This window comes from Geospiza fortis, unplaced genomic scaffold, assembly GCF_000277835.1.
Source record: "Geospiza fortis unplaced genomic scaffold, GeoFor_1.0 scaffold23, whole genome shotgun sequence".
Taxonomy (NCBI): domain Eukaryota; kingdom Metazoa; phylum Chordata; class Aves; order Passeriformes; family Thraupidae; genus Geospiza; species Geospiza fortis.
The window spans coordinates 408927-421720 of NW_005054303.1; the positions used below are offsets into that span (position 1 = coordinate 408927).

At 40.0% G+C, this 12794-nt stretch overlaps 1 protein-coding gene across 3 annotated transcripts in view; it reads right to left on the reverse strand.

Moving 5' to 3' along the window:
• CCDC88C (coiled-coil domain containing 88C) overlaps positions 1-12794 on the reverse strand; it is a 95716-nt gene that overhangs the window by 29008 nt on the left and 53914 nt on the right. For all 3 annotated transcript variants that reach the window (XM_014311858.2, XM_031066167.1, XM_031066166.1), the window contains exons 11-13: positions 8093-8239; positions 5587-5731; positions 2741-2922 (exon numbers count right to left, since the gene is read on the reverse strand). In XM_014311858.2, coding sequence (XP_014167333.1) covers positions 2741-2922; positions 5587-5731; positions 8093-8239 — 474 coding nt within the window. The remainder of the gene's footprint in view (positions 1-2740; positions 2923-5586; positions 5732-8092; positions 8240-12794) is intronic.

A 12794-nucleotide genomic window follows, 5' to 3' on the forward strand; every position in this document is an offset into this window, starting at 1 on the left:
TCTGTTGTGCTCCTGTTAACAGGAATTAAGTTTCTGGTGCTCCACTTCCTGAGGAGCTTGCCTCCTCCTAACCTCTCCATCACTGATGGTCTTATCCACCAGTTAATGCAGGCAGGTATTAAGACACTTCAGTGAACAACAGCACTAAAAGACCAAAACAACCTAAAACTGGAACAGAGGAAAACCACTAAAACACTGGAGTGACTAAGGTCATGCTCCCACTCCTTGTATTCTCTTTTCCCCAGCAGATGACAATACTGCATTGGAAAGATTTGTGAATAAGGCTCCAGTCCTACCACAAAGTTTTCTCACTTATTCATTTTGAAAGTTGTACTTGTAATGCATGAGAAGCAGAAAAGCAGTAGCTCTTCAGTACTTAGAATCAAGAGGTCTGGGACCTGTACTCCCCAAGCCAGGAAATAATTCCTTTTTAAACTTGCAAAGTACTGTGAGCACCTACAGCTCTGCACAAGTATCAGCTCATTTTTGTTTTGGTATTATCAACTCTGCCAACAGTGAGAATGTCAACAAAACGGGTATTAAACCTAATTCTTCCAAGTGGGAAATAGCTGGAGGCTGGGCTCTGCCTATGGCAACATGCCCCTCATTACAGGAAGTGTTTAAACAAGCAGGGGCTGCCCAGATTGGAGATAAGGAGGGCTCAGCAGCCAGAAATGTAACCATGTGGAGGTTCACTGGTCTCAAAGGAGCTGTTCACAGAAAGCTGCAACAAACTCAGTAGCTCAGCAAGAGCTGATCTTCATCTGCACTTCCCAGAAAACTGGAGGCAAGTAAGACATTACTATTTACAGCTCTTTTCAGTAAGTCAGAAAGGCAGAGACAACAGACAGGTACTTGGACTGCTACTACTTGAGCATGCCTGAAAGGAGGGTTTGCTACTACCAGCTCCTCTGAAAAACTTGTAAAAAAGAAAAAAAAAAGTACATAACTACTTCCTTATTGCATCTCCTCTGGTACTACCAGAATAATCCTGTTTCAGCTACATGATCCCACCAACCACTAGATCAGCAGATAAACAAGCATATTCAAACAATTTTTGAAAGTCTCAGACAGTGGATGAGATCTCAGCTCAGTTAAACATCTTTAGGGAGACAGGATTTTACTACGGGTATCTCAGGAAAGTTTCCAAAAGAACCCCAAAGACATAGAACATTCGAGAAAAATACTTTATCTCTTGTCCTCTGACTTACACGTGCTTGACTTTAACACTGCTCCAGAGCTCTTGCACTCTCCCCTGCCCACTGTAGCAAACATTTTGTAACAAATCAGCGACTTGGCCTATTATTTCCCCTGGCACACCTTACTGTATTCTAAGTGAAGGCAATCACAACTGTTGGCACCAATACAGTGCCATAACAGGAGGTACCCACAGGAATCGGCCTGGGGCAAAGCCAGAGGCTGATCACAGTTGTTCAAGTGACTTAAATTGCAGTACACCACAGGTATCTGCTGAGGGCTTTCTCTGCCTCAATCTCCAGTTTTAGGCATGTAAATTAGAGCTGGATTGAATTACTTATACACAACAGGTCATAAATGGAAGTGTGGAAGGAAAATTAAAGAGTGAACTGAATCTTTGCAGTTTTCCTTTTTCACAAAAGAAAGAAAAAAAGCAGAACCGATCTCAACTTAGCAAATGAATCTCTGCAGAAGATGGAAAGATCCAGTGCTGGATACTGCTCTCCCTAGCAGAGAAATGGGCTTGTTACAATCTAGGAATCCACAAGCAGTATTTCATATGCAGGTGCTTTCTCCCCTGTCCTTTAAGGGATTCAGCTAGCTCACAGGCAAGCCAAACAGAACTGAAATCCTTGCATCAATGTCTCACACACACAGGTTACAGAAGTAATGGGAAAAGGAGAAAGGAGCCTTATATTCTGGATAATTTATGAATGGTAGGAATGTGGAAAAATCCAACATGAAAATGTTTTATACTATAGAGTAGGAAGCATCCTTTTTCCCCAGCAGCACTTGGCTCAATTAATCAGAACTGAGGAATCAAGTAACCAGACAAAAATAAGGCTGGTAGTTGGAGGTGAACTGAGCAGTGTATTTCACAAGGACAAGGACTGAGCTGGCATTTGAGCTAAATGTGATCAAAGTTAATAACAGAGTGCAACACATGTACATGTAAGTACATTTACAAAGTGATGACCTACATGTTTGTTACAAAGATGGAAAGAGCTGAGGTCTTTACAGAGAGACAGAAACTAGAGAAGTTGTAACAGCTAAGAGGACAAGAAAAAGAAAAAGCAGGCCCAGGACTCTGGACAGCAAGACAGACATTTAGAATATACTAACCTGAATTCACCTGTGTAATTTATTTGACTTACATGTAAAAATTATTTAACTTTCAAAAAAAAAAATAGTTCAATGTGACCACGGCCTCCTTTCTGTGAGACAACAGAGAGGGACACAATAAACAGTACAAACTGACAGGGGCAAACAGGCACTTAAAACCAGCTTTTATTTAACAGGAACAGTCACTTTTTCTTACTGTGATGCACGTAAGCAGGCAGTGAAGTAGAAGGGATTAAATAAATTATTAGAATTTAATTGCATTAAAATGCAATTAAATAGACAGGACCAAAATCATGGTCAGTCTAACGGGGATCACGGGTGAACTCCCTGAAAACTCTCATCATTCAGGAATGCTGCACGGCCCTTTGTGCACTGTATTTAAAAAAACTAAGAGCTCCATTTGCTCCTGTGAGCAAATTACCTTTTTGCTAAGCTGCTGATTTTCCTTCTCCAGTTCCACAAACTTTAGGCTGCTCTCTCTGGAGGTCAAGGAGGCATCTCTCAGCTCTTGGATTGTGTTCTGCAAGCTCTGATTATCCTTCTCCAGCTTCAGTATTCGACTCGAAGCACATTCATTCAACTCAAACACAAAGGATTTTCTGGCTGTTGAAACATGAGAAGCAGAAGGTGGCACTAATCAATTCACCAATGTCTCCTTCTGAGGTGCACAAGATCCACTTGGATGAAGATTATTGCTGTCAGTCTTACAATTTCAGCTTGACTGCTAAGTAAATACTTGGTTAAAAACAGAACCCACAGAATCTTATTTGCACAGATAACCATTAATACCTTTAATAAATAGGGTACCATCTGAACAGCCAGCCATCTAAAAAGTTGCTTACTTTCTTAATTCATCTTAAATTTGCTTTAGTCATGTTGGGAGCATGTCTAATGTTAGTAACAAAATACAGTGTGATACCATCTCATACTTTCACAACAGAAATAAACTGAGGCAGAAAGTAAACCCTGCTAAGTTTTTGCTAAAACAGCAAGGTGGTGCACTTCCAAGAGTTAGTGAAAACTAAGGTATTCAATCACATTCAGTCATAGAAAAAATTCTTACAACAGAGAATTCCAGAGCTTATCTTTATAGCTTCTTCATCAAGAGTATGCTGAAGCACAGAGAATAATTTACTACTAGGTATCCAGGCACGGGACACCCATCAGAATGCTGATCTGAGAAGTGTCTCAGAACTAAATTTATTCAAGTGTTACAACAGAGATGTTGTTTTACTCAATGCTTGTAGATCAAAAGTCTCACTACCTCTCAGCTTCAAATCCATCACCTGAGCCTCACTGCTCTGGTAATTTCTCTGCCCAGCATTTGAATAATTACAAGAGCAACCTTCTTGTACACATGAAAGAATTGCTACCCATCACTTCAAAACTACTTTTCATGTGAAATTGACTTTAACACTGTCTTTAAACCTAAGAAAATAAGTAACTCCTTCTAAATAAGCACTACAGCACACTGAGTACTTTAAGCTGGCAACTTCCTGAGATTGGTAAAATTCTGTTTGTTTCTTTTGCAGAGCATCATCTGGAAAGCTTTGGTCAAGTGAAGACTCAAATACTTAACATTTACTAACTAAATAATCCAGCTGAGTTCTGTTCTGAAGTCCACCTAAATTACTTTTTCCATTGCTTATTTTTAAAATTATTTTTGTTAAAAAATACCAAACTAGCTGGTAAAATCTTCTGTCGGCCACCCTTGCACACTCAACCTGATAGCCAGGAATGGGAGATTTTCCAGAAGAGTTTTGCAGTCTGAGTCTATTTGTACAAACAAGCTGCATTCAGAACAGCAACATGGATTAAAATAAAACTTCTTACAGAGAATTACTGTAAAGTCAGAACACCACTTCAGTTAAATAAAAGTCCAAAGTTAAATGTACTTTAAAAAAACCCCAAAAAACGCTTCCTTCACCATTTTATTTTCCTACTGAATACAAATTTATGGATGTTCTCAGTTCCTCATTCTTTTTCTTTGGTTAATCAGAGAGCTTCTGAAGCTCCAGTGCTAAAATGTTACACATCAGTGCAGTGCTAAATCACTCAAGTGATTTTTTAAAGTTATGTTTGATAGAAATTAGTAAATAAGAGGTAACTAGCATTCCTCCTTCGATTACATCAACAGTGAAAGCAAATCAAGAAGGGAACAAAACTTGGTATTTTAAACAGGCCATAAAATTCAGGTATTTTTACATTTTCCTGAAATACTCTTGATCAAAACTTTTAAGTTTTGAGAGAGCTGTGTTTTCCCCCCACTAACACAATGAGCTGTATTGTTGATTACACAGGAGTAATAGAGTGACATTCATTTCTCAGGCTAACATAACCTGCTCTGCAAGATTATTATTTAGAAGTAACAATTAACTAGCCATTAATCTTAGTGAAGAGAACACAGATCCTAGACAGCAAGAAGATCTCAGAATTGGTGTCAGCCACACACACAGCTGTTTTACAAAACAAAGCTATTCTAGACAGTTTCACTGAAAACTTAACATCTGCTTACTCTAATTTATTCCTTTGTCTTCAAGTTCAACTGTTCCCGGCTCACAGAGAGAAACATGCAACACTTAGCAAAATAAGGTGAATATTCAATACTCAAAGCTGCATGTTGAATTAGAGGAAATAGCTTCTATTTGCCAAGTTCTACTTAGAATCGTTATTTAGACTGGTGTAACAGACAGAAGAAATGTTAAACACAGGAACCAATGCTAAAACCTGTCCAGTGAAGAAAGAATAAGCTATGTTTGTGATAGCTACGGAAATCAAATCAACCACTCAAAGAAAAAAAATCAGCCAGTTATTTTAACTGCACACATTTTTCAGTATCTTGTAAAAATAAATTACTTCAGCATACATTACTTCCTGGGACTTAAAGACCACATAACTGTCTGTATTAACTGTACTAAAGAATACTAAAGATCACAGACTCCACCCAACCATTCAGTTAGAAATATTCAATGTGACATTTCTGCTGTGTCATTTACAAAGCTTTATTTTTTAATTTCTATTAAAGTGTAATACTTAAAAGTCATTCTCTCCGTGATGACCATAACAAAAGGAAAACATTTTGATGCTTTCCAAAGAGAGTGAAAGGAAGAGGAACACATTTTAGAAGTTCAAAAAAATGAAGGTCAAAGTCACGTGGCTGAATGAGAGAAGCTTTCCAATCTTGGATTCAACTTCTGTTCCCATTCAACCAATCTGTTTATTCTGAAACAGACCACAAACACCACATCTACCCCAGGTGGTACTCACTATCTGCAAGATCAGTGCTTTTAGACAGTTGTTCTAGTTCCCAGCCTAGGTGTGCAGACTCGTTCATGCTCTGTTTCTGTGCAATCTCCAAGACCATGTTCTCCTCCAGCAGCTCCTCAATTCTCTTCTTGTCTGTGTCCCGGTCCTGTGCAAGACACATGTGAATGAAAGCATGTTCAGCTCATCTCTAAGACTGCAGGCTGAGCTGCTGCAAGCACAGTGTATGCTGAGGGTAAAAGAATCTTCTTAAACACTGGGGTTTTATAATGAAATACATTTTCAGCATCACATGTCTGCTGTGGGCTACCTGTATGAGCCCTGTTTAGCACCAGCTCCAGTGCACAACACACTTGGAGAAAGGGGAATGGCAGTGAGAACTCACTGGGCGATGACAGGGCCACTACAAGCCAGGACTAGTATGGCAGACTGGATTCAAGATGTCTCCAGAGCTAAGCTCTTCAAAAACATGCAGCATCATGCTCTGAAACACTGGAAATTCTTCAGATAGAACCTTGCAGGACTTCAACTCATCACATCAAACTTGGACACAGTCATATGGATCAGCAAGTAACACCTGCCTCACAATTTGAATTCTAACTCCTGAAAACAGACCTGGAGAATGAATCTATTGTTGCTTCTTGTGACTGTTTGGGCCATTTGCTTTTGTGGGAACTGAAATGCTGCCTCAGTGGTTCTCAGCTTTTCAGAAACCAAAACTCAAAAGTTCATCGAGTCACCAGAAAAGCATGCAAAATCTCCAGCAACTTTGGAGAAGCTGAGCATGACATGGTCTTTATAATATCCTGAATCATAGAATCATAAAATGGTTAGGGATGGAAGGCACACTAAAGATTATGCAGTTCTTACCAAGGGAAGGGACACTTCCCACTAGACCACATTGCTCAAAGCCCTGTCCAACCTAGCCTCGAACACTTCTAGGGATGAGGCTCCCACAACTTCTCTGGGAAACCTCTTTCAGTGCCTCAACACCGCACAGTAAAGAATTTCTTCTTCCTGCTATCTAATCTAAACCTACTCTTTTTTAGTTTGAAGCCATACTCTCTCGTCCTATCACCGCATGCCCTTGTAAAATGTCTTCCACCATCTTTCTTCCAGGCTCCCTCCAGGTACTGCAAGGCAGCAATTAGGTCACCCTGGAGCCCCCTCTTCTCCAGGCTGGAAAATCCCAATTCTCTCAGCCTTTCCTCACAGGACAGGTGCCCCATCCCTCTGATCACCGTGGAGACCCTCCTCTGGACTTGTTCCAATAGGTCCACATCCATCCTGTGCTGGGACCCCAGAGCTGGATGCAGCACTGCAGGTGGGGTCTCAGCAGAGCAGAATGGAGGGGCAGAATCCCCTCCCTCACTCTGCTGATCACGCTGCTTTGGGTGCAGCCCAGGACACATCTGGCTCTCTGGGCTGTGAGTGCCCATTGCTGGGTCACATCCAACCTCTCACCCACCAGCACCCCCAGGTCCTTCCCAGCAGAGCTGCTCTGATCTGTTCATCCCCAGCCCGTGTTGATACCGGGGTTGCCTGACCCAGGTGCAGCACCTCAAACTAGATCTTGTTCAACCACATGAGATTCCCATGGGCCCACTTCTCAAGTTTGTCCTGGTCCCTCTCAATGGCCATCCCATCCTTCAGGTGTGTCAACCACACCACTCTGCTTGGTATCACCTGTAAATCCACTGACAGTACACCTGACCCATTTGACAATGTTATAAATGACAAAGATATCAAGTAACATTGGTCCCACTATGGATCCCTGAGGCACACCCCTTGTCACTGATGTACATCAAGATTCAGTCATTCCAAACAACATCCTCCACATTTTTATTTCCAACAGAACCTGTTGAAAATCCTCTATAGATGAACCACAAGAATTCAAATCATGGTGGGATAAGAGGAGGACTGTTAAGTAAAATACAAGAGATGAAAGAGTATTTATTATTTCTAGTGGGTTTGTGAAGTCCAATATTGCTTTTTGTTTGTAGACAATAGTCTCTCACTTATTACCTTTCCTTATTTATGAAACAATAAAACATATCTCTGATTTACATATAAAGAAATTCTAGAATTTTGTGTCTTTTACAGTGGTAATGGATTCTTAAAGACTCTGCAATGGCTGAGGATTTTGTTTCCAACAAGAAAGACTATTTACTAGAGTAGATTTAATTTCCTAATCTAAGAGACTTCTACTTAAACAGATTTTAGTATCTCCATTAACAAAAAGTGTGAAAGCAGACTGTATTATAAAATTGTGATATACCTTCTGCATTAAAAAACCCTCAGTCTCATACAATGTAGCACTGGCAATAACTACCCTGTTAACATTACACTATTTCAAGAATTCATGTACACAAAGTTCAATCTAAAAACCTCTTCAAAAGCACTATTGATTTATTTGCCTGTCTCAACCAGTTTCTGTAACTTGATTTTGTAATGTAAAGATAAAAATGGAAGTTTAAAAAATTAGCATAATGAAAAAGAAACTGCATACCAGCTCTACATCATGAAGTTTGGATTTCAACTGCAAATTTTCCTTCTCTAATTCATGCAGCTTATCACCACGAGCTCTTGCCATGGTTAGCTGTTCTTCTAGCATGGCTTTTGTTTCAATTAATACAATGTTGTCTTCTCTTAATTCCTAGGAAAAAAAAAATATTAATTTCTTACTGACTTTTCACAGACCAAGTGATTTTAATAAAGTGATACTGCAAAACATAAGAAGGAAATCTGACATGTTTGTTTCATAGAAAGACTTTTACTTAATATTTTAATGAGAGACGATAGTATTTTTTATTGCCTTTGAGTCACTATGCAAATAAATCTAATATTTCTTTGGGTTTTTTCCTGAATTTTACAAGATTAACAGTTTCTTTTGCTTTATATGGGGCTAGATCAAGAGGTGCACACAAAAGAGCAACTGTTCAATTCCATGTTATAATTCTTTTGCCAATTCATCATAGTTCCTTGTTTTCCCAGCTTCAAAATAGATTATTTACTTTCAAGGGATGGGGTAAAGTATCCATCAATACATTCAGGATCCACATTCCTGTTTCAGTACACTCATGTGCAAATGTCTGTTTAATAAAGTTTCTCTCATGAACAGAATTTTAATTCACTTGAACAGCAGAAGTTGTTTTATACTTAACACTTTATCACTCTCTGCTGCTTCCCCTCTAAACACATGAACTGCGCATGAATTGCACAAGCCATGTCACTTACTCATTAGAGCTTCTGGATCTGGTTTTACTGTGTAGAAGTTTAATTTATAACTTTGTTGTAGCCACAGCATTAGAAACAGGTGAATTGTACTGCACTGCAACTGCTCCTTGCAAATGACAAATCAAATGAAACTCTGTTCATTCAAGTATCTTATTCTGGAAACGTGAAATATCCAAAGCATGAAATCTGGCCATGAAATGTTGGTCATGTTTTAAACACATTAATCAAAAATGTCTCATTTTAAGCTATAATACCTCATTGCTAGCTTTTACTTTAGTTGATCCTCAGATAAGTCTTGAGTCCAAGACATATGTTCTATGGCAGGGATGCCTCAGCATTTCAAGATTAAATGGATACAGTAGGGAATTTTTCCCAGATGAGTTACAACTGGGCAAGAAGCAGATTGATTCTCTACAGAAACTTCATCATTGTCTCCCCATCCACTCTGCTGTTCCAATGAAATATACAAAACCAGAAAATGTGCAAACAGGACAAACTGCTAGACAAGTTTATTCCTGGATAACTGACTTCAAATGTGATGTCTCTGCTGACACAGTGTTCATGTCTGGTCTCTCAGACCACAAACATCCAAACCAAGTAGATTCCTGAAAGATCACTGGGATGAGCAAATCACTTTCACAACTTAATCAGTAACTATCTTCTCATTTTTTGGGGTGTAATCAGCCTTAAGAAGCCTTATATAAGCTCATTTATTTAAAAAGCAAAGAGAAAAGAAGGAAAAAAAGAAGATAGATGTAAAGAATGAGTTAAGAGTGTCTGATGACAGCCACTCCCCTCCCCCTGCCTTTTGGTACTACAGAGGGCCATCATTTAAAAGTCTTTCATAATCATGGTTGTTTGTTGCAGCTTGACTGTATATGGCATAATATGGAAAGTCTACCTTATGCAGTACCATACTGCCCTTGATCTCTCAGTGGGTCAGCTACCAACTTGCAAATCATGAGAGAAAAAATTTCCCTACTATAGTAGCATTAAAAGGACAAGTATGTCAGTGTTTGTGAAGAGGTTCATCTTCAATTAAAATGTCTGAGTATGCAAGTAACTAAAATAACAATACTGAAACACTAAGGTTACAGAACCTGCATTTTGGGCCAAGTCTGATCTAACAGGGTCACTTCAGGGTGGGCAAACTTAAAAGGCTGACACTGAACACATGACAGACCAGAAGAAGTACATGGCACAAAAACTGCTGGGTGTTATGGAAGCTGCCAGAATATCTGTAATGAACCAGCAATGTGCCAAGAGTTTACTTTGCTAGATCACCACACTCAATCTGGACCACAGCCCTAAGAACTGAAGTGGTGTCTGACCTCAAAGACATGACCTCATAACTATCCTTAAAACTGCCTACCAAGCAAGAACTAGTTATTTTAGTGTCTCATCAAGAGCCAAGCTATGTGCCAAGTGCATACACATATGCAGGCTCTGGTACAAACCACAAACCAGTGGGAGCTGCATTATGTGGAAAACTGAAGCACTTTCCATTGAGCACCCAGGATGGGCAGTCATGCCAGTTCAAAGTAGTTCTGATGAAATATTAAATTAATAACCAGGTGGAAATGCCTGCTGTGATGAGGTAGACATTGCTCACTCTCAGATCTGAGGTTGCCTTAATATTGAAAAGTTCATATAATTTAAACAATTAGTCCATGGGAGCTTTCCATGGGAAGAAAAGCTGCCCTAACTAACACATGTCAGCACTAACATCTCCCAGAAGTTGCTGGAATAACACAGCTGACCTAAAAATCTAACTGGCTACAAATCACACTTGTTAGACAGTCAGCAGGTGGTGGTCATGGGGTGGTGCTGCTTCCACTGGAATTAAAGTTCCTTTTAAACCTTTTAAATTAACCTCAAATATAAAAATAACCAAATATATAATTCAAATATAAAAAACAACCAACATTATTTTAAAACTATAGAGTTATTTTAAAATCTGCAACAAAACATTTGGCTGTGGATTTTGTTTAATACACTGGGTATAACTCAGCTTTTGCACTTTCTAAAATGAATTGCATATTGTGGTTTGATGCCCTATCAACTGTAACTTGAAATAGCTTTAACAATGTGCACTGTGCATTCAGATGGTTACAATTAACTCTGGGGATAAGTGGTTGCACAGTCAGGGTGTGTTGTCACTGGGAAACATTTTCAGAAACTAAAGTAGCAATGCAAGTGTTTAAATCTGAAAAAAAAAGAATTTTCACAGGCATCTGGCCCAATTCAAACCCTTGCCTTCAGGCAGTTCAGAAGCTGTTGCTACTGAGCCGTAACAGTTAACGTCTTGTGACAATCAAACATTGAACACTCACATGACAACACACAAGATATGCTTTTGCCTTTTTTTTTAAAATTGACAAGAGACTCTTCCCATCATCCTGCGTAGAAATTTGATTATGATGAGAAGGAGAAAAACTGGGCAAGGCGTACTGCTTGGCCTTAGAAAATAATCTCATCTTGTGGAACAACCAAAGGTTCAGTGGAGGTGATCCTGGAAGGGAGCTTTGCACTGCAGAGAAGCACCTCCATGGAGGAAACCCTGCTCCTTCACATTCACAGTTGTGACCTCGTTAAGCAACCCCAGCAGGAAGGCTCCAGAGGACATTCATGTTCCTTGAATGATGGTTCAATTAAAATGTCACTCCTGAACAATTTCCCAAGACAGAGAGAAGGAGAACACACACAAGCCTTAAATGTGTTACATTGGCATAGAGATTTCAACCTCTTGCACCCCCCTCCTGCAATAGCAGGAAGGAAAAGATTTTAAGGGCTCATTTAATAGCTTTCTGCATTGATGCACAACATAAAATCCTCTTTTTCTGCTCACCTACCAATCTGGCACTGCTTATTAACAACCCTGTCAAGACCCTATGAGCCCTAAGGTATCACATTACCACAGAAAAGCAGCTGATGCTGAACACACCTACATTTTCACTGCATGCTCTGGATGACTTGTTCAGGTCTAAAGGGTTAGAGTTTAGCAAGCCATTGGCAACCAGTAAATGCCATGAAATGAATAATCACTGCACTGTCTAGAGGTAAAAATCTCTACCATGTTATATCCCTGAACAAATCTAAGCAGAGACTCTACTGACCTCAGACATTAATTCTTCTTTCAGAGGGGCAGAGGACTTGCATCAGATTTGACAGAAAACTGAGACCCCATGGAAAGCTGGATACTGGCTAGTATGCACAGTCTTTGTGCTACTCTGTGACCTAAAAACACAGAATAGGGCCCTGTGGAATCCTCTGAATGCACCAGCCTGATACCAACGGAGTTTGCCTGCTGCTCAATGCTGTCAGTCCATGGCTGGATTCAAAACTTGATCAATGATGCCAGAGGGAGTGGTGAGAATGTGAAACTCGATGTCTATTCTACGCCGCACAGCACCCTGCACACAGCTGTGCAATCCTGTTGCCTCTTAGAAAAGCCCAGCTCCTACAAAAGTGACTTTTGCTAAAAGGCCGCACTGGGGCTCCAAATTAGACATGTGCCAGATCAATGGGAAATACTCCTGGTCTCACTACTGTATTTGTGCTGGTTTTGGCTGGGGTAGGCCAAATGGCTACTTTGGGGGTGTGTTTTACATTTGGCTGAACACAGTGTTAATAGAGATGTTTCTGTCATTGCTGAGTAGAGCTCACACAGAGCAAAGGCCTTTTTTGCTTTCTGTGCTGCCATGATGGCAAGGAAGTTGGGGGTGCATGGAAACTATGAGGAGAGACAGCCAGGACAGGTGACTCAAACGGACCAAAGAGATATTCCAGACCATATGGCATCATGCTCAGTATATAAAGCGGGAAGGGGAAGGAAAGGGAGCACATTTGGAGTGATTGTGTTTCACTCACTTTCCAAGTCACCATTACATGTGATGGGGCTCTGCTCTCCTGGAGATGGCTGAACACCTGCCTGCCCATGGGAAGTAGTGAATTAATTCCTTGGTGTGCTTTTT